Below are 20761 nucleotides of genomic sequence, written 5' to 3' on the forward strand. Positions count from 1 at the left end.
GCTGCCTGGGGCATTTGGTGGGCCACTATGAGATACAAGAAGCTGGACTAGATGGGCCTTTGGCCTGATCCAGCAAGACTCTTCTTATGTTCTTATGTTCTTCCCCCCAGACTGCTCCCTCCGTCACCTTGCCTGCTCAGGTGGAACATCCAGGAGCCACTGACTTTTGCAGAGATCCTCCAGCCATTTGTTTTCCATAGCGCATGAAAATGGTGCAGCATTTGTGTTGCCGCAAATGCATATATGGTAGAGAATCAAGACATCTGCTGCCATATGTACCCAATAGGATTGGGCTGAAAGTTGTATTTGTATGCAAATATATGCCCTGCCCTGCTAAACAGGCAAAGAGGAGACTTTGAAAGTGGCATCCTCTTATATTTATGGGGGTAGAGCAATTGTCCCTCTTCACCTCAGGATGGTGCCCTTTCTGGTGGCTGGTGTCTCTTTTGTGTCATTTTAAGATTGTGAACCCTCTGAGGCCAGGGAACCATTACTTTATTTGGATAGCTATGTAAACTGCCTGTGAACTACTTTGGTTGAAAAGCAGTATACTGTATAAATATTCTTATTCTTAATAATAATAATAGATATGTTTGCTGCATACTTGGTAGATGTGAAGAAAAGTAAGAGCTCGGGAAAACATGTCCATAAAAGCTAGGAAGTTCCCCATCACTACTATCAGTGGTGTCACTAGGGTTTCTGACCCAGTGCTGGAGTACCCAGTGCACATCACCCCTATGACCCACATCACCCAAGTAGGGAGCAGGGCAATGCCCTGGGCAGTGGGCATGGTGATATACCATTGCCCCACCCCCTGGGGTTTTTTGGCTATAGCTTTTGATAGAATAGAGCAGTGGTTCTCACACGTTTAGCACTGAGACCCACTTTTTAGAATGAGAATCTGTCAGGACCCACCAGAAGCGATGTCATGACCAGAAGTGACATCATCAAGCAAGAAAATTTTTTAACAATCTTAGGCTGCAATCCTATCCACACTTACCCAGGAGTCAGTACTGTTTACTCTCGTTGTTAAAATAATATACATAGTAGCTTGTTAAAAGTACAGGTCTATAACACTTCCCAAAATGCAGTAACATCAAGTCTAATATATTAAAAATAAAATATTAAAATGAACGGGGACCCACCTAGTGGGTCCCAACCCACAGTTTGAGAAACACTGGAATAGAGATATTTCAACACAGTTTATTTCACTGCATTCTGCATGAAATTACACATCAATTGATACTTAAAATGGTGGCATTATTCAAAAATACCAAGATTTTAAACATTTTGACCAGTAGTGGTTAACCACCTCATCACATGGTGCGGCCTGCACCTCCCTAGCAACGCTACTGACTGCTATCTAAGAGATGCGCAACAAATCTTGAGAGTTCCAAGGTGAGGGTATGGAGATAGAGGGTGAAGTCATCATCGGCAATCAAAACTGAGAGGCTCCTATGTCAAGAAAAACCTGAGGGGAGCAAGTCTGGTGTGGAGAATTCTCAAAAGCAATTGTCAGAAGGGAAAGGACTCTATACGCCGTCTATTGCCAGGTGTCCGTCCTGGCACCAAAGGTGGTTTCAATGGTTGGCAACCTTCAGTCTCGAAAGACTATGGTACAAGCCTACAGCACCCCGGTATTCCCAGGCGGTCTCCCATCCAAGTACTAACCAGGCCTGATCCTGCTTAGCTTCCAAGATCAGACAAGATCAGGCATGTGCAGGGTAACAGTTGCTAGGAAGGCTACCAGCCAGAAATGGAGGCCAGAAGCAGCAGGTATCTGTTGGAAGGGGTTGTAGTTTAGTGGGAAAAGACATGTGTGTTACATGCAGATGGTCAGGTTCAATCCCTAGCATCTCCACATAAAGTTAGGAAAAACTGGGTCACACAGTTTCTAAGGTCATCATGCCTCCTTCCCCAAAATACTTCTGTCTCTGAGTATCAGACTGGATGTGACTTTAATTGCTATGCATTTCATTGAAAGAAAAATAGGTAGGAGAGGGAGGACTGTGGTACAGTATAACAGGTTTAACCCTTCCCTCCCCATGCCATCTCTCTGCTGAAAATCATTCACTGAAACAACCATTTGCTGCAAAAAAAAGTGACTGTTATTTTTATGTAGATACATATTATTTTGCTGCTGTTGATGTTCTTTGGGCTTTGTGAGGCTTGGCTTTGAACTCTTTTTTGCTGTTCAAACAGCCTGACTGTGTTCTGGGATATTCTGGATGCCACGGCAATTTGTAATTATTAACATAATTGTAATAATTAAAATAATTATTGTAATTATTAATGTTCAAAGCAGCCATGATGCAAAGGAGAGCAGCACTTTTATAGCCTTTGTTTTACCTGAAAATGGTGTTGTGAACCAAGAACTTCAAACTATTATAATAATAATAATAATAATAATAATAATAATAATAATAATAATAATAATAATAGTAATAAATACAAGTATTTATATACCGCCTTTCTTAGTCTTTATTCAAGACTTTATTCAAGGCAGGCTATTTAAATCCCCGTAGGGATTTTTACAATTGAAAGAAGGTTCTATCTTTCAAGAACCACAACATTCAGATGTTTCTTTCTGATCTGGTTTCACATTCTGGCCTCCATCCTCCCACAGCTTGTCAGCTGCTTCAAGGTCGCACGGTGCTGGTGGCCTCGAACTGGCGACCTTGTGGATGTTATCTTCAGACAAATGGAGGCTCTACCCTCTAGACCAGACCTCCTGCCCATAGCTACAAGTTATGGGAAACATGTATATGATGGAACAGCAACACGTTTGCATTTTCTTCTCCCTGCTCCCCATCTTTGGGTGCAACTTGCAATGGATGCAAATGCTAACATAGTGATGATGTCACATCACATTTTTTCCCCCTTCCAGCAATATGTTACTAGGGCAAAGTGGCAAAGTGGTTTGGCAGCACATGCATCTTTCTGTAATGTGTATTTTGGGCCTTAGTTAGGAATTAAGAACCGTTTAATAATGAGAATTATTTCTTTGTGGTTAGAAAGTTGCTCCAACAGGCTTTAATCTGGATTCTAAGTACAGTACTTAGTAGCAGCTTCCCTACAAGTGCTTTGTACACACACAATTTCCAAAATTAAGAGTGCTGTAAAAATCAAGGCTTCTGGCAAGTTATGCTTTAGAACAGGGGTCTCCAAACCCCTGCCCAGGGGCCAGATGTGGACCGCAGCAAGCCTCTATCTGGCCCATGGCCAGCCTCTGATCCCCTGAGAGCCACTGGCCCAGAAGACCAAACACAACTGGAATTGTGTTTGTGGGGTGGGGGGATGGGGGTCTGTTTAAGTGTGTGCTTTGGGCTTTGTTGGTGTTTGGAGAAATACTGGACATCTGAGTCCATTTATTCATTCATCTAAGTTCCATCTCTAATGTATTTATTTAAATTTTATATACAAATTTTTTTTTTCTGGCCCTCAACACCATGCCAGATGTTTGATGTGTCCCTTCGGCCAAAAAGTTTAGAGATCCCTGCTTTAGAACAGTGACTTTCAACCACAGTGCTGCAGCACATTGATGTGCCACAAATGGTCTGCATGCGTACCATGGAGATTTGGGGGAGGGTCACTTATTAGTAGGGCCATTCGCATATGTGAGCCCAAGGCCAGCAATGTGGTGTGCCCTGTTAATTGTAAAAAAAAAAACCTGGTAGTGCGCCTTGATAATTTTAGCGCCTTCACAGATGACATACTGGACAGATGGAAAAAGTTGAAAATCGCTGCTCTAGAACCTCCTCCTTTCATCCCAGGATTGGGATTACTCAATGATTAAAACAAGTGTTCTTTGCCTATGTTCAAAGGTACTCCTGTATTTAGTAGGACTAAACTAGCTATTGGTGGGGCTATTCACAGCCAACTAGCTACCTCCCTTCCTGCCTTGCTGGTCCTTGCAAGGCATTCCTGTCTTGCAAGGCATTCTGGAGCATGACCTGCCTTTTTCTGCCATTATTCCATTCTTTTTCAAGTACCCCTAAAGATCCTGTTGAGTGTCCCTGGGAGTACATGAATACCAGGTTGGGAACCACTGTTTTATTGGTATGTGGTTTACAGTGCACTTACTCTGATAGTGCTTACAAAAAGGTGATGAAGACCAGAATTTAAAAAGAATAAAAATGTATCATATGATCTTTTACTATGTTTTTAATAAATTAGAGACAACAGTCCTTAGGTAACAATTAGTGGTTGGTCATTTTTCAGGATCTGGCCTCGAGTAAAATCAGACAAAACTATAGTCAGACACCCCCCCTAAGTTTAACCCCTGACTTATCCAAGGGTCATAGAAAATCCCATGATTATTGGCTCAAAACCTGCCCTCAACTCATCTGTGGGATCGACTTATAGGCAGTGGTATATAAGACTTTTTTTAAAAAACTGTCCTACATGCAGGGATACTGTAGAAATTTTTGGCTGAGACAGTGTGGGTCTTGAACACTTCAAACACAATTGCTAAGCAGCAATAGTAGCTGCCTTGGGCGCCCTTCGGGGAGAAAGGCGGAATATAAATCCAATAAATAAATAAATAGTAGCAGTAGTGAAATGCCCACCTACTTATAGGAATGCCCCTGGACATGTGGTCATACTGGTGGGCTCTAGCTGAATGGGTGGATAAACACCTATTGCAGCTTACTGGGCAATGCATTCATTCCTGACAAGCAGTCTTTGTTTAAAGCAAACAGGGCTGAGATGTGGATGGGGATTGGTGTGATGGCTGCAGATATCACAAGGGCACTGAAGACAGTGATGTTTCCCTATGCAGTTCTTCAGCGGAAGAAGACATCTGAAATGGAGACTGTCATCCAGGCAGAAAGCTGCAGGCCCCTCAACCAGAGCCTATTACCTTGTCCTCTTGGTCGGTTTTCCAAAGGTAGCTTTCTTGATTACCAGCAAAGACATTCAGGAAGAGAAAGCAGACAGAGATCCACACAGATTCTCAAAATTCTCTCTAAGGGGGAACTTTGTTTTTGTTGTGAGTCTTAGGATATTCACATGTTCCTTAAAATGCAGTTACAATCTGTTTATAGTGAAGACGAGAAGGAATAACAAACTGGGAAAGAAAAATTATTAAATTATGCCAGATTTGCATGGTTGCATATGGCAAGTGTTGGCTTCATCAGAGCATCAGGATGTGCCCCTGCAAAGCCTTCCTAGAATTCAACAAACCTAAATGCTTCCAGCATTTAAGACAAAATCCTGAATGAATTGCACATGTTTAGCTGTCAAATGTGGTTTCACTGGATAAATATTTGCCTATGCCATCACCATACAGCTTGCTAGATGTGAATAACATTATTAAGGGAACAATCAATGTTCATCTGATAAAACGCTCCAGGCTGGCAAATTAAGGGATCTAATCCCAGCCTCCCAGAAGCCTCCGGTTTCCTTACACGGCTCAGTCCTTCTTCCCTTGCTGACTGGAGCTCTTTTCTGGAACACTTCTGTAAGGTCTCACCTCTCTTTCTGTCCTTCCAAATTCCTCCTTGGGTTTCACCCCCTCCAAAGCCAAACTACATGTTACATTAATCATCTCATTAGAGCGGATGTGCTGCTTTACTTTTATTTACCTATAGCACACGGGGGGGGGGGGTTCGATCTAGATGGAATCACTGTTGGTGGGGGCAACTTTAACCCTTTGCCTCATCATCCTGATCTGGATCGGGGCCAGGTCAACAGCTGCTCTTTGCAGGGAAAAAGTTCCCATGGGTGTTAACTTTTTTACCCAGCCCTCTTCTTCAACACAAAAGGAGTCTAAAGATGTTTGTTTGCACCCGTTCACTACCTTTGCTCCTCTCTCCTTGCCCTCTGTTACCTCTCTCACTGACAAAGTTTCAACTGCAAGCTCTATCGGGCAGGAATCTCCTCTCTTTTTTTGCTTCTGTTACTTTGCAAAGCACTTTGGGTATTGTTGGCACTGTAGGGATGATAATTAATCATTTTTGTTCCCTGCATATGGGGCAAAAGGATTAGTCTTCTAATGCATTCTTCGTTGTTGATGGGTACAATATGGCTGTGCAGGTCTTTTTGTGATAAGGTTAGTAGCAAACAGGACATCTCCTTGTTTCATTATATGAAGTTCTCCCATGTTTATAAGGTTGCACGTTCGGTCACTATACAACTGAGATATTCCTCCAGCCATGTATTTTTTTTTTCCCTCCAAGCGGTAGACTCTTGGAAAGCAAGTTCCCCTTTCTATCATATTGTGAACCTCTTGTTCATTTCCATTTAATTTTTTTTAACACACACTTCGGAGGTTCCTGCTTGTCTCCTGCTCTGCTTGTCTACAGCTCTGACCTTATGCACATGAGACTGTCATAAACCCACGGACAGTGCCACAAGCGATTATGTGGAGTCCACTGTGAATTGAATCTGAAGCTCCTGGTCTACAGATGCTGTAGAGTAGGATGGTAGATATAATGAGATGGTAAAATGGACTGAAACATTTTAAGCTTGAGGGAGGAGATACTATTTTTTTAACCTATGTAAAAAATAAGTCATTGCAAATAGAAAAAAAAAATAGCACATAACAGAAAAAAAAACTCCAGGCCAGAAAAAAAACTCTTGCTGCAGAGCTAGTTTCTACTTGGAAGCCATTTCTGTTTTTTACATTCATCTAAAAATGATATTCCTCACCTGTAGGCTAAGTTGGTGCAGTCCAGTCTACCACCTGAGACCTCTATCATCCCATTGCTGCCTCATTGTACTGCATTGTAGCCCAGCCTTAATTACAGTTTCTGGAATGTCCAAGGAAAATTGTCCTTGATTTGCTTGTAAAACGGTGTTGTTCAGCATTGGTGTCCTGCCTTCCCTCCACTGAACCTCAGGTCTGTCATGTGAGCTTAGTGAATCCTTTTCACGCAGGAAAAGAAAGAGAGGGAGAGAATTGTGTTGGCTCAGCTTTGTCTCCAACCGTGTGCATTAACTTAGCAGACGGGCAGCCCAATACTGAGCTGCCCGGGGCGCCCAGGCTCAGCGGCACCGAGAAGGGCTGCCGCCGGATCCTGCGCCTCCCAAGCTACTGTGGGAGGCACCTCGGCAGAAGGGGACTTTCATCCCCTTCCCCTAGTAAGGTAAGCAGCCCCGCAATGGGGCTACTCATGTTACTGCCAACCAAAAGGTCGGCGGTAAGTTAAAGGCACTCATGTAGGGCTCTGCACCATACACGAGCACCTTGGATCCCGCAGAGCAGAGCTCCGCAGACCCACCTCCCTCCCTCCCCCTGGAACGCCTCCGGCACGCCTCCAGCCGGCCCCCGGCACTCCTCCCCGCCCTCTCTCTGCTCCCCACCAGCCTCCCCCCTCCCCGCCTACCATGCCGCAGCTCAGCAGTCCGGGAGACCGCCGAGCTGCGGAAGCTGGGCGACTACCCCGCGCTAGCCCAGCACCAGCCGGAGGTGGGCTAGCACCGGCAGGACATTTGCGTCAGTGCTCAACAGCACAGAGCCGGGCACAGGATTGGGCTCTAATATGGCATTAGCTCATAGCATAGAATAGTAGGGCAGCAAAGGAAATATAGCACTGTAGAGTTATCAGGAATAGATACAAAATAGCAGGTCATCTGACCGACTATGCTAAAAGAGTTATCTGTTCTAAATTCATTTTACAGTAGTTTGAATTTATATTCATTCACTTCCAGGACGCCATACATTGTCTAAAGTATTTATGGATTCAGACCCACTTCACACTTGCATGTTTTCTTTCTTTCTTTCTTTCTTTCTTTCTTTCTTTCTTCACTTAGACTGTAATCCTATATACATCTTCCTGAGACTGAGAGCCCAAAGCCAGTGCATGTCTATTCAAGTGTAAGTCCCGTTGTAGTCAATGGGTCTCATTCCCAGGTAAGTCTGGATCAGGATGCAGCCTGAGTCCCATTGATGTCATTGGAACTTACACTGAGTGGACACGCCCAAACTTGCTCTGTTAAATTACTCAACACTTACATCACACAGCTGAATGTGGGTACCACCTGAATTGACTGGTGTTGTGTTTCACATGATATGAAGGCATCAGGTGTTTAGCAGGCTCAACACATGGTAAGGGAACAAACATTTCTTTACCCGGCACGTAACTAGTCTGTGGAACTCCTTGCCACAGGGTGTGGTGATGGCATATGGCCTGGATGCCTTTAAAAGGGAATTAGACAAATTTCTGGAGGAAAAGTTCATCATGAGTTACAAGCCATGATGGGTATGTGTAATCTCCTGATTTTAGAAGTAGGCTACCTCAGAGTGCCAGCCGCGCCAGGATGCTGGTCTCTTGTTGTCTTGTGTGCTCCTTGGGGCATTTGGTGGGCCACTGTGAGTTACAGGAAGCCGGACTAGATAGGCCTTTGACCTGAACCAGTGGGGCTCTTCTTATGTTCTTATGGGTTTTGCGGGGCAATTTGATAAAAGAGAGAAATGTGTCACAAGAGTGTCCTGGTAAGTTGCTCCAGACAAAAGGAGCAACAAGGTAGAAAAAGCAGACCCATTAAAGAAAGCAGTGGAGATTTGGGTGGCTAAGGGTGCCTTAGAAGGAAAGGTCATGAACAAGAGCATGTTGGGTATTATGATCAGAAATGCATGGTGGACACGCTCATGGAGAATCCTGAGGGCATGGGTGAGGCATTTGGGTTGAATGTGGATGGCCAAAGATGTGAAGAGGGGTGCCATGATTAGAACAATGAGATCCAGCCTGGGTCATTTCAGGACAACTTGTATGACACCACTAACCGAATAGTTTTAGAACTGCACCCAGTTCTACGCACATCTTAATTGGCACAGCGACTCAGAGCATTTTATCTGTTAATTGGCAGGGTTTGCTCAAAGTTGCTGCTTCAGGTGGAAAGGAAGCAGGGTGTCCCTATACAATTTAAGAGTATACCTTAGAACTCTTGTAGGGTTCTAGCCATGTGTTGTTTCCAGTATGGTGGCGACTCCTTGAATTGTACGACCCCAGAGTCTACCTGTATGGTAATGCCGACTCTAATTACTCCTTCAGTATTAAATGAAACTGTTTTTATTGCACACACTATCTGTACGAATCACTCTCATTCAGAGCAGATGGGCCTGAATAGGTTAGATATTGACATCTTGGCAATTTGCACAATAAAGTTTAACAGTTTACATCTACTCTATGGCTTCATCAATGTTTTCAATGTATCACCTGCTAAGTTGATTGGTACTTATGCATGCATTGATTTCTTTTCCCTTCTGTTTCTCTCTCTCTGTGTTTCCCTTTTCCAAGCATGCAAACGCAAAGAACAAGAACCAAACAAAGACAGAAACAATTCCCAGAAGAAATCTCGTCTGGTTTTCACTGATCTCCAACGCAGAACACTTTTTGCCATCTTCAAAGAGAACAAACGTCCATCCAAAGAAATGCAGATCACCATTTCTCAACAGCTGGGCTTGGAACTTACCACTGTCAGTAACTTCTTCATGAACGCTCGGAGGCGGAGTCTCGAGAAATGGCAGGATGATTTGAGCACCGGGGGATCCTCCTCAACCTCCAGCACTTGTACCAAAGCATGATCGAAGACCAGAATCTAAATTGGGCACAACTCAACTAATATATATTTTAAAAGGAATGGATTCTTAACGGGGCCCTTCACTGGTGATTTGAAAGCACAATTCTCTTAGACAGCAAGACTAATTTGCAACATAGGACATTTAATTTAATTTAAATATTTGATTTTTTTTTTTAATGTGCAAGTCAAAAAATATATTTGAGGCAGGCTAAGCATGTCTGAAATAGAAGTAGGTCATTCAGGACCCAAATTCACCCAGGGCCAACATGACAGAGCCAGCCAAAACTTAAAATATTAATTGGCTTTGATGTCAAAGGGATGAGCCAAAAACACGGCACCCAACTTAGCAAACGGTTCACCCAAAGAAATTGAAACATGTTTGACCTAGTTTGTTTTCAGAGTGCTTAGATTCTCCACACTACACTATACCAAAGCTCACAAACATTGAAACATACAAGTACTGAGCACAAATTTTATCTAGTCCTATAAGAACATTGGGTTTTTGTTTTAGAAACTCAGGCATTGTAACATTAAGTATTTTCAGAATGATCTGATGTAATGCTTTTGGCTTTTAAAAAAAATATTGCCTATAAACATGCAGTCTTGGATCAGTACAATTTGGTTCCCTTGAACCCAAACTATCAAGCACAAAAACGACAGATGCAGAGAATAGGAACATTGCTGGACTCTTTGCCTGTTCTTACAAGACGTGCTTGGAGTTAGGGAGGTGATAGTGAACACATTGGTTTCAAGCACACTTTTGCAGGTTTTCGCAATTTCTATGTGTACATAGTGCAGACACACACTCAGGAAGCCAGTTTAGATGCCACCACACATAGAGCAGATGCAACACTTCAAAAGCTCTAGCTTTTTTTAAAACATAAGATCTTCAATACATCCTTATCAGTTACAAGGCATTTAATTTCACATGTCTTTTGTATCCAAATACATTAATGGTAGATTATTATTTTTTTTTTAATTTTGGCCACACCAGTTATGTGTTCGAGTTAATTGGTGTTTTCAGGCAGGACACGAAAAGAAATGCCTTCAAGGTCACTTGAGTGCTTACAATCTTCAAGTCTGTTCCATGGATCAAATCATCTCCACCTACCGCTTCATGTAAGAATGCAGCACACCAAAGATGTAGGATACTGCAAGCCAAAGACCATTCATCACCTGTCATTTTCCATCATTGTCCTTGTCATCGTCAGTGTAGTCAGATTCTGAAATCAACAGCAGTCAAAGTACAGCTCTCTTTCGGTTCACTATACCGGTGGGCCAAAAGAGACCATGTTTTTGAGTGAAGTAGCGAACTGTTAACCATGCTAGGGTACCGTGTTCATCTAACAACACACACATACACCATCTTCCTCGTCGGAATTGCTATGGTCACACAATGTGCATATTTACCAGTGAATAGCCCCCTTTCCTTGGAACGCCACTTGAGTGTTCAAAAGCAAGCCAAAAGCTGTAACGATCCTTTAAAAAAAAAACACTTGAGACTCTTTTATGTACTACTTAATCGAAACCAAAGAAACTTTTTCTGCACCTACTTCTGCAACAAACTGTTCCATTTAGGGAAACAAAAATAAAGAAATGAATAATAATTAAAAAAAAAAAACCAAAACAAGGAAGCACGTCAGGAAAAAAAAACCAATGAGAACACACTGTGTTTTGACAGACATCTTGGGACATTTTTAGGAAGCAGAGTTCAAAGAAAGGGTTGACACGAAAGGAAAAGAATGGAAAAGCCAACGGGATTGCTGCTTCATTTGACAACTCAGTAATCTTAAAGTTGAAGATTGTCTTTAATTTGTGCCTATGCAGTTTTTTCAAAAGAACAAGGAACAGCGCAACCGAGACCTCAACAGCTACAATACCAAAGATGAGGATTTCTCACGACTTTTAGTTCAGTTCATTATCTCCCCTTGCACAGCTAATATGCTTCTAGCACCATTGATCTGTGTAAAGGTAAATTGATTCTGTTTCTTTTGAGCAACAACAAACAAAAGGGATGATTTTTAAGTTATTTTTTTTTCCAGTTTCTGCTCCCACATGGAATCTTCTAAAAAAAAAGATTCCATGAGCTCCAAGTATAAGATGTTGGGATACTAAGCTCTAACTAGTCTTCTTTGACCATCAAAACTTTTTTTGAGGAAAAAATGGTACCAGTTGATTCAATGGGTTTGCATATGGTTCATGTTTTTTTAAAAAAAGTCATTGTCCTAACGAACGGGATGGAAGGAAAGGTGTGCGAATGCATATGACTTTTTGCTGATTGATACTGCTGTAATCTCATACTACTGGTGAAGAGCCTGAATAATATAATCCAATTAAGACATAATTCTTCATTGGATATTCAGGCAGTTTGAATTCATTATTCAATGTGATTTGCTTGACCACTAAATTGTGGCTATCTAGGTCCAGATCCTTCCACAAATCAGTGTTTCTCAAACTAGGAAATCATCCTACTTTTCTAAATTTACTAGGTTTTCTCCCCCAGCACCCCCACAACAAGCCAAACACCTCTGGTGCTGCGTTACTCCACCTATCTAGCTCCTACGTACATTCTCGCTATGGAACTCTGGTCTCAAGTAACTGGGTCCATAGGAGAACTGTGAGGCTGTGCTCCTCTCTTTCATTCAGGGATGTGTGGTGGGTGGGGAGGGAGGTGATGCAGTGCCTCCCCACTGGAGTCCTTTGAAAAGCAGTGCCGGTGTGTGAGGTGCTCAAGTACTCACAACTCATGTGCATACCTTGGGAGACCCTTGACAACTTGACACCTAATTGGCCTACTATTATTAGTAAGTAATAATCCATCCCTGCCCATTGTGGGCCTACCTCCCAGGTTGAGAAACACTTCACACTCAATCCCTTGTATCTAATTCTTTTGTAATGGGGCCCTACCAACGGAATTCTGTCTTCCGCACTCAGAACATGCATTCTTTAATTCTGCACTCAGAGCTAGAAATGAAACTTGCTTAATCACTGAATGCAAAATCCAACTCCAGTCACCACCTACTACAGGGTGAACCACCTACAAGACTCTTGCTGCCCGTCAGATGGGTACTGATTTGCCATTTGGGAATCATTGCCCTAAATCTGATGGGCAGCTGCAGAAGAGGGCATGCAGGTATAAGCCAGGTCTACTAAGCACAATGGACCATTGCTACTGCAAACACAGATTTCAGTGGCAGCCGTCCACTGGGAACCGTGCATTGATTTTAGTGGTTTTGAACTATGTTCTTCTTTCAGACAAATAACCATAGGTTAAGCCTGTCCCTTACAGGCTGCTACAATAAGAGGTTTTTTAAAATTTCTTTATAAAAATCTTTATTTAGAAAAAAAAGAGTAGGTATGATTAGCTATTTTGTAATAATAATGATAATTTGGAATCATGGTGCCAAAGAACAGACATGATTACTCCATGAAAAATAAAAACCTCAAGAAGAAATAAACCTGGTTAAAAAACCTTGACAAGAGAACTCAAAGACAAAAGCTCCTGGAATTGAGAGGTGCTTTGATCTGAGAGATGGATTTTGCCTCTTATCCAAAGAGGGTGCCATTCACAAAACCTGAGTGAAAGATGTAAATTTCCCTTTGTATGGTCTTAAGAATTAACATGGCAGCAAAGAAGACCTTGAGTTAGTGGCATAGCTAGAGGGGGTGCAAAGGACTATGTTTTGCAGGGAATCTCATCCAGGCATGCAAGTGGCTCTTCCTCCTCCCCTTTGGAGCCATTCCAGATGGGGGAGCAAAACAGAAGCAAATGGCTCTGTTTTGCTCTCACCACCCAGAAAAACTCCTAAGGGAAGGGGGAAGGGCCAATTGCATGGGCCACCTGCAAAACTTAGTGCTTTGCACACCTTCTAGCTACGCCACAGCCTTGGGTTAAGGTCTTTCCATTGCTGCAGTGGCAGATCACAGAACACAACACTGCATGGCATTTTGCAAAGACACTGCAGTGGCCTTGCAGTTCAGCACTCTTGTGTAAATGACAGGGACAACAGCGTTAACAGAATGTTCAAAGAATTGTCCGATCTGGGTATCTGCAGAGTGGGGACTTTGCCTATCCCTACATCCATATTTTGTATTTTGTGTCAGTGTGGTCATTGTCTGCCCTGGCAACTTTGTTTGTAAAGTTATGAAGTGCTGTTTGTCTAATTATTTTTTCCCCTCCTTATTGGGGTGAACATGGTTAAAAAACAAAATGCTATTTTGTACCTTTTCTAAAATAATTCTGTTTCTCCTTTGTTTGCAAGGGACAGGTATATATACTGTATATACTGTATGCTGTTTCTAACTATCCAAGCCAAAGTCCATTGTTCTATGTCTAAAGCAGGAAAGCCTACAGACAGATATTTTTAACATAGTAGGTTTCTTGCTGCCTTCAACAAATTGGTTCCACCTTATCTTCTGAGGATTCTCTGAGCCTTTGCCAAAGAACCCTTGTTATTGCAAAGGATCCTGGGAGCATTCTAGGATGTTTACTCATTGGGGGGTCACTCACTGAGTTACTCAAGCAGTGTGCTGGTCAGCTTCACCTGCTAAGCTGTCTTTCTCGGAAACTTGGCCACCATTACTGATCAACTCATTGAAGCAGAAGTTTCAAACAAACCCCAGGTTCTCTGGAACGCAGTCTGAAAGTCACTGACCTGGAACCTCTTTATATCTGATATGGGATCTTTTTTTAAACCTCGAAATACTCACCATGTCTGTCATCCTCCACCATAAAAGACATGGTTGCTTGCAAAACGAGATGTTGCTAGACCTTTTATTATACATCATTTGTGGCACTCCAGTCCAGTCGGTTGGCACCATAGGAACACTTGCACTGGCATTAAAAAGAATTGAGCAAAAGGATACAACTTTCCACCTACCCAGTATAAACAAACACAGGACTCTTGGTCAGTGCTGAGGAAGGGCTGCCCATGCATGCACCAAAGCTTTGTTCGAACCACCAGTTGAAACAGTTTCAGAACAAATCCTTTAAGCCTGTAAGACCCATACAGCATAACTCGCTGCCAAATTTGTGGACAAGGTCTAATCATAACCACCCCCATATATCATGCTCGTTAAGCATGCTCAGCTATCTATGGAAAGAACAGAAGGCCTTAGGCATTTCATGTCTAAGGCTTCCTATACAAAGAGGATATTAGCCTACGCGATCCACAAACCATGGAACAAAGGAGGGGTGTTTTTCAGTTCTGCAAATTAAAACCAGGTTGTGGTGTTGTTATGGCCTTAATATCCTATGATGAATTTTTTTTTACATTTTTTGTTAATGATTTTAAAAAATGAATTCAAATAGCAATGCATTTTCATCACTGCAGCCTCCCAAGGTGTATTTATAATCACATCAGAAATCTTCAATTTCCTCTTTACTACAATCTGTTTTTAATATGAGTCAGGACAGTGCATAAAACAACACACAGAACAGTGCATCGCTCTCTCTGGGATTTGTCACAGTGTAAAGTGGCACAGGATATCCTTAAGTCAGCAAAAGTGCAGGTATAGCTCCTTCACCAGAATTGCACTACTCTGTATATTCTTGAGTTCAGCACCAGTATTATGCATGGACACAAAAAATTAACACAGGCACCAGTGCAGGATTCTCTAGGAACAGGGGAACAGAGGAACATAGAAGAAGCATGGAGGCCAGCTTCACTCCACACCATTATCTGTATTACTGGGAGAGGGTAGTAAAGACTGGTAAGGCCTTGGAATACTACAGCTCCAGGTCAGAATGTTACTATAGCTCTGTGCTTTGGCTAGGACTGGACTGCCCAACTATTTACAGAATATGTTGTGTGCATAAATATATATGTTCATGATCTATGTATATCTACTGTATATTAATTTGTATAGACACCTGCACACATGCATAGATTTACCAGGTGCCCCTATTTTAAATGCTGATATGGTCCCTGGACCATGCACTTTTATAACTGGGAAGTGAGGGCCCAATCCTATCCAGTTTTCTAGTGCTGGTGCTGCTGTGCCTATGGGATAAGCACTGCTTCTTGTGTTGGGGAGGCAGTCTTGGAGGCCTCCTCAAGGCATGGGAACATTTGTTCCCTTATCTTGGGCCTGCATTGTGGCTGTTCCAGTGCTGGAAAGTCAGATAGGATTGGGCCCATAGTACTTACAAATGGCGCCCAGGCAAATCCTGACATCTGGTACATCTCGTTAGGCAAGAGAAGCATACAGTATTCTGTTTTAGTGATACAAATGGTGGTTGGCAACCTTCAGTATGCTATAAGCCTACAACACCCAGTATTCCCAGGCAGTCTCCCATGCAAGTACTAACCAGGCCTGATCCTGCTTAGCTTCCGAGATCAGACGAGATTGGGCATGTGCAGGGTAACAGTTGCTGTAGTTGCTGTTGATACAAACATTTCCTACAAATAGGAAAGAATGCATCCCTTTAAGAAATGGCAGCCAATGGTTTAGCAGTTGTTTGTAATCAGTATATGAACTCCAGCTCTTCCAGTACACCAAGTTTCTCAACATACAACTGCCCTCCCAGTCTCCCAATTGTTCAGTTTCTTTGACCCCCCCCCATTACAGACAACTCGAAAAACCTCTACTATCCCTAGTTTTGTGTAACTTTCTTTCCTCTTACTCCAACCAGCTTTCCATTCCTTTTGTACAGTTGTACTATCACTAAATATTACACCTCTGTCACTTCCCCATCAGCACTCAGTCAATGGCAAAGTGGGGATGGGTTAATAGAAGACTGGCAACATTTTTAGCATGTTCTCTATATGTAAGCTTGACTTGTTCTTCTGTCTTCTTACACTGAGTAACATCATGTTACATATTCAGCTGTGTAAAGCAATTGTAGTGGAATAGTATCCCAACATCTTTTCTTACCTTTATACTTGGAGTTGATTTTCATGGGCACATCCAAGATGAATTCAACTTTCAAGAAACCTTGGATATTGTTTAATCATCTGTGGAGGAACAAAGAATGTGCTTGATTACTTCGGTTGAATAGCTTTATTCTGGATCTCTCTTAACTAAAGCTAAATCCAAAGACCTACGAAGGACAAAAACCAGCAAAATTTAAAGCTCAGACCAACATACGGAGATAGCAACCTCCTTTTTTTTTTACCCAAAAAAGAGGAGATATGGCAATGACATAGCTATGGGGGAACACAAAGAAATCTGATGTTTTTCTTGCTTGTCACCATATTTAAGTATTTTGTGATCTTTATAGATTATGCTTGGCCTACTACTCTATATTTATTACAGGATTTTTGTTTTGTTATTGTTTGAAAGTTATACCAGTGATCTTCAGAGCCTTTCTTTCCTGATATGTTTGGGCTATAATCCAATATATTGGTTATCAACCAAGAGATTTATTCAGCTTAGACTAAGACCCAAACCCATAGTCTTAGGTCTAACTGAATCTTTGTTCCAAGTAAAACTTCTCTTGATTGATTCCAGCACAGCCAGGATTCCATAAGTTTAACTGGAGCTAACACTGCAGGGTCAGGCTTATATTGATTATCTTTTGTGATTATTTTTTTTTAATAGCATTCCTGATTATTCTGACTGCAATCCACCTGGATTTGCTTCCTAGCATGCCCCACGCAAGAGCAGGGATGTATGCAACCGCCTTGAATTTCAGTGGGGGTGTGCTCAGAACCATCTCCCAGTGGGTTGTGGCTTTTCTTTGCTAGTCTTAATTTTACGTATTTATCAATCCTAGAATTGTAGTGCATCCTAGATGCAAATCTGAGATTAGTGCATAAATTTAATGGTGGGGGGCATTTTCTTGTTGGTAAAGTGGTCAGGTTCTGTTACAGACACAGGGGAAAAAAAAAAACAAGTTACCAAAAATATTAAGAACCCCCCCCCCCCCCGAACTGGGGTATTTTATATTTCTTATAATTGCTTTTAATAGTTTATAAAATGATCAACCCTCTAAGTTATTTAAGTTAATTCCTCCTCACCTCACTAAAAAAAAAAAAAGAAGATAAAACAAAAAAGAGTGAGGCGTACCTTTTAATTATTATTGTTGCGCATAAAAGCCTTCGTAATATAACTTATTTATTTAACTTATTCAGCATCTACTGAAGGTGCCCTTGTATAGTTTATATTTTTATTTTTTTTAATAAATCAATTTAAAGCACTACAGTTTCTTTGCTGTCAGAACAACAGAGTAATTTTTTTTTTTCCTTTTTGGACAAGCAAGGAATATTTTGTCTAAAACCAATGCATTCAGGAACAACAGGGGATTTAAAAATAAAAAAAAACCAAGACACTGCAACACTTTGCCTGAACTTTGTGGCTTTTTAAAAACCTAAGCTGGGGGGAAAAATAGAAAATAACAACAAGCAAAAAAATAAATAAATAAAACTAAATAAATTTTAAAGAGAGGAACCCTTAAAGTAGCTGCTTCCAAGAATGGACTTTGTGTGTGTGTAAAAAAACAAAAAAAAAGGATTAAAAAAAAACAGAAAAAAAGAAAAAAAAACTTTCTATTTCTAGTGAGAACCAAAGAGGCTACCTCACTGACTTTTCCATTTGTAATTTTAATCGTGTGGATGATACCAAAGATACCAAAGATTTCTTTCTCTGTGCGGTCTGCATTTTGCTTGTGCTCTTTATCGTTTTAACTTTTTCTCTTTTACATCCACTGTGTACAGCTGCAACTCAGATACCCCCCACCCACCCCCCAAAGAAACACCGTTAGAGGGAACTGCTAACTCTGAAGAGGTCGTTTTCTGTGTTTATCTTTCTGCCAACCTCCCACCCCCTCCCCACCTCCAAAAACAGGTCTCACAGCTTGATCTTAAGCACAGTCATTCTCATCTAGCAGGGAAGACCTGCATGTCTGTGTGTGTGCGTGGGGCAGAAGTAGACATGCATCAACAGGGATGATCATTCAGGTCACTCTCAATGGATGGGAATGCGCATCTCTTTCCTGGAGCTGCTAGCTGATATGTGAGACTATGTGTGAGATATGTGTGTGACTGGCCAGAATCTGAAGGAATGCCGAGGCACATGCTTGACGTGAACAAGAGCCTAGGTTCAATCTCTGGCATCTCTGGTTAAAAGACTCAGGTTGAAGGGCTAGCAGAGACCTCTGCTTGTGGCTACTGGGCTGTTACCACTCAGAGTAGACAGTAATGGGCTAGATCAGTGGTTCCCAAACATTTTAGCACCAGGACCCACTTTTTAAATGACCCTCTATCGGGACCAACCTAGGTTTATGAGAAGTGGCGTCAGTAGGGCTTGCATCACCCAATGTGGGAGGCCAGTACATCACCCCTATGACGGACTTCCTCCCATGCAGTGGACAGAGCAACACCCCCAGGTGGGCATGGGGATGTACCATTGCCAGACCCCTTCTGGTTTTTTGGCGATAACTTTTGATAGAATGTAGCTACGTCAACGTGGTTTGTTTCCTTGCATTCTGCATGAAATTGTGCATCAATTGATATATAACATCCTAGTATTATTCAAGAATACCAAGTTTTAAGAAATTTTGGTGAGCGGTGGTGTCACCACCACCCCCTTGCACGTCAACCGCTTAGGACAGCATCCCCATACCCCCTCGCGATGGCACTGTTTGTGAGAATTTTAAAAAAATATCTAGAAAATTTATTTATTTATTTATTTACAAGTCATAACAACCCCTAAAAAATGCTCAAACATGTATCTCGCTATACTTACAAATGCTTACAAACGGCAGGAAAGTTTGCAAGGAGCTGAGCTCTTTGTAGGGCAATTAGCAGCTATATGATTTTTGAATAGCCTCAGGGCAATTAGGGCCCAGTCCTATCCAATTTTCCAGTGCCGGTGCAGTCGCGCAGGGAGGCAGTCACAGAAACTCCCCAATGTAAAGGAATGCTTGTTTCCTTATCTTGGGGCTGCATTGTAGCTGTACCGGTGCTGGAAAGTTGAATAGGATTGGGCCCTCAGTTATCTGATATTTCCATTACCCATGTTTTCATTGGAGGCTCTGTGGGACCCACCAGAAATCAGGTTACAACCCACCAGTGAGCTGACCCACAGTTTGGGAACCACTTGGCTAGATGACCAATGGTTCAACTCAGTTGAAAGCAGCTTCATATAACAGGGCATTGAATTCTTTTGGAGCGTGGCAACAGCCTGTCTTCCCTGTCAAACCACTTGTGAAATGCAGTGTGTGTTTGATGTGGAGGAGATTTGCTGTTCAAAGAAAACACAAGAGTACCAAATTCAATGGGGTAGTCCTAAGGTTGATTTTGGATCCTAACCACATCCAGCAAAGGGGAGGATATACCTCACTGTGCTCACTGAGTTCCCTTTATGCGCACAGGACACTGATCATTTTGTGGCACGAGCAGAAATGCTACGTACACCATGCCTGCTTGATGGAAAAAAATCCAAGGAAACCTAGCCACACTTACAATTGAGATCCTAAGCACATTTGCTTGGATGAACGCTTTATTGAAATCAATGTAACTTCTAAGTAGATACATTTGGGACTGTGGTCAAAGATCCATATTAGCCAGAAGTGTTTAATTGAAGACTTAAGGCTGCAGTCGTAACATACTTACTTAAAAGTTAATTTGATTAACATCACTGGAACTTCCAAGACGCTGTGGCTGTTCAGGGTTTGCTTCTGCTAAGTTTCTTTGTCTTCTTGGTTGCACCAGGTGCCCTTATAGTCTTCTGGACTGTGCCTATCTAGGAGGTGGAGCTCCATTTCTGTTGTTCCTGTGCGTACGTATCACTTACGCATTCGCAGAAGGGAAAAGCACCACAATGTACCTTTTTAAACCCCTCGAGCTTTCCACCATTGAAGTGGATAGGGAAGTCCTTGCATGCATGAACGTTCTGTGTGTGTGTGTGTGTGTGTGTGTGCGTGTTGCAGGTCCTGTACCCACAAGGAACCATCGGGTTAGAGTGAATGTGTTTGAGATCATGGTGTAGGACCTAGAAACTAAAGAAGGAAATTGTGTTGAGCACCACTCAGTTGTGTTTCTTTTTCCCCCAAGGTCAATTACCTTGACAAATTGTTTTCTCAGCTGCTAAAAACTTGTTGGAAATATCTAGGGGATTTCACAGCCTAGTATTGAAATATTTAGAATAATTCAGATAATTCAGAGGTCTGGTCTGTTCAGAGGAAATGAAGGCACCATAATGAAGGCACCATAACTGAGAAGACCTAGTCCTAGTGCCCACCAATCTGGCATCCAAAAGGAGAGTGTTTGGAGCAGGACCTAATTTCTTGGTG

The 20761-nt window shown here is 42.1% G+C and overlaps 1 protein-coding gene across 1 annotated transcript in view; it reads left to right on the forward strand.

Annotated features, from left to right (window-relative positions):
- ONECUT2 (one cut homeobox 2) overlaps positions 1 to 9529 on the forward strand; it is an 89849-nt gene extending 80320 nt beyond the window's left edge. The window contains exon 4 of the mRNA XM_066618106.1: positions 9243 to 9529. Coding sequence (XP_066474203.1) covers positions 9243 to 9529 — 287 coding nt within the window. The remainder of the gene's footprint in view (positions 1 to 9242) is intronic.
- Positions 9530 to 20761: the final 11232 nt, after the last annotated feature.

This window comes from Tiliqua scincoides, chromosome 2 (assembly GCF_035046505.1).
Source record: "Tiliqua scincoides isolate rTilSci1 chromosome 2, rTilSci1.hap2, whole genome shotgun sequence".
NCBI classification, from domain to species: Eukaryota; Metazoa; Chordata; class Lepidosauria; order Squamata; family Scincidae; genus Tiliqua; species Tiliqua scincoides.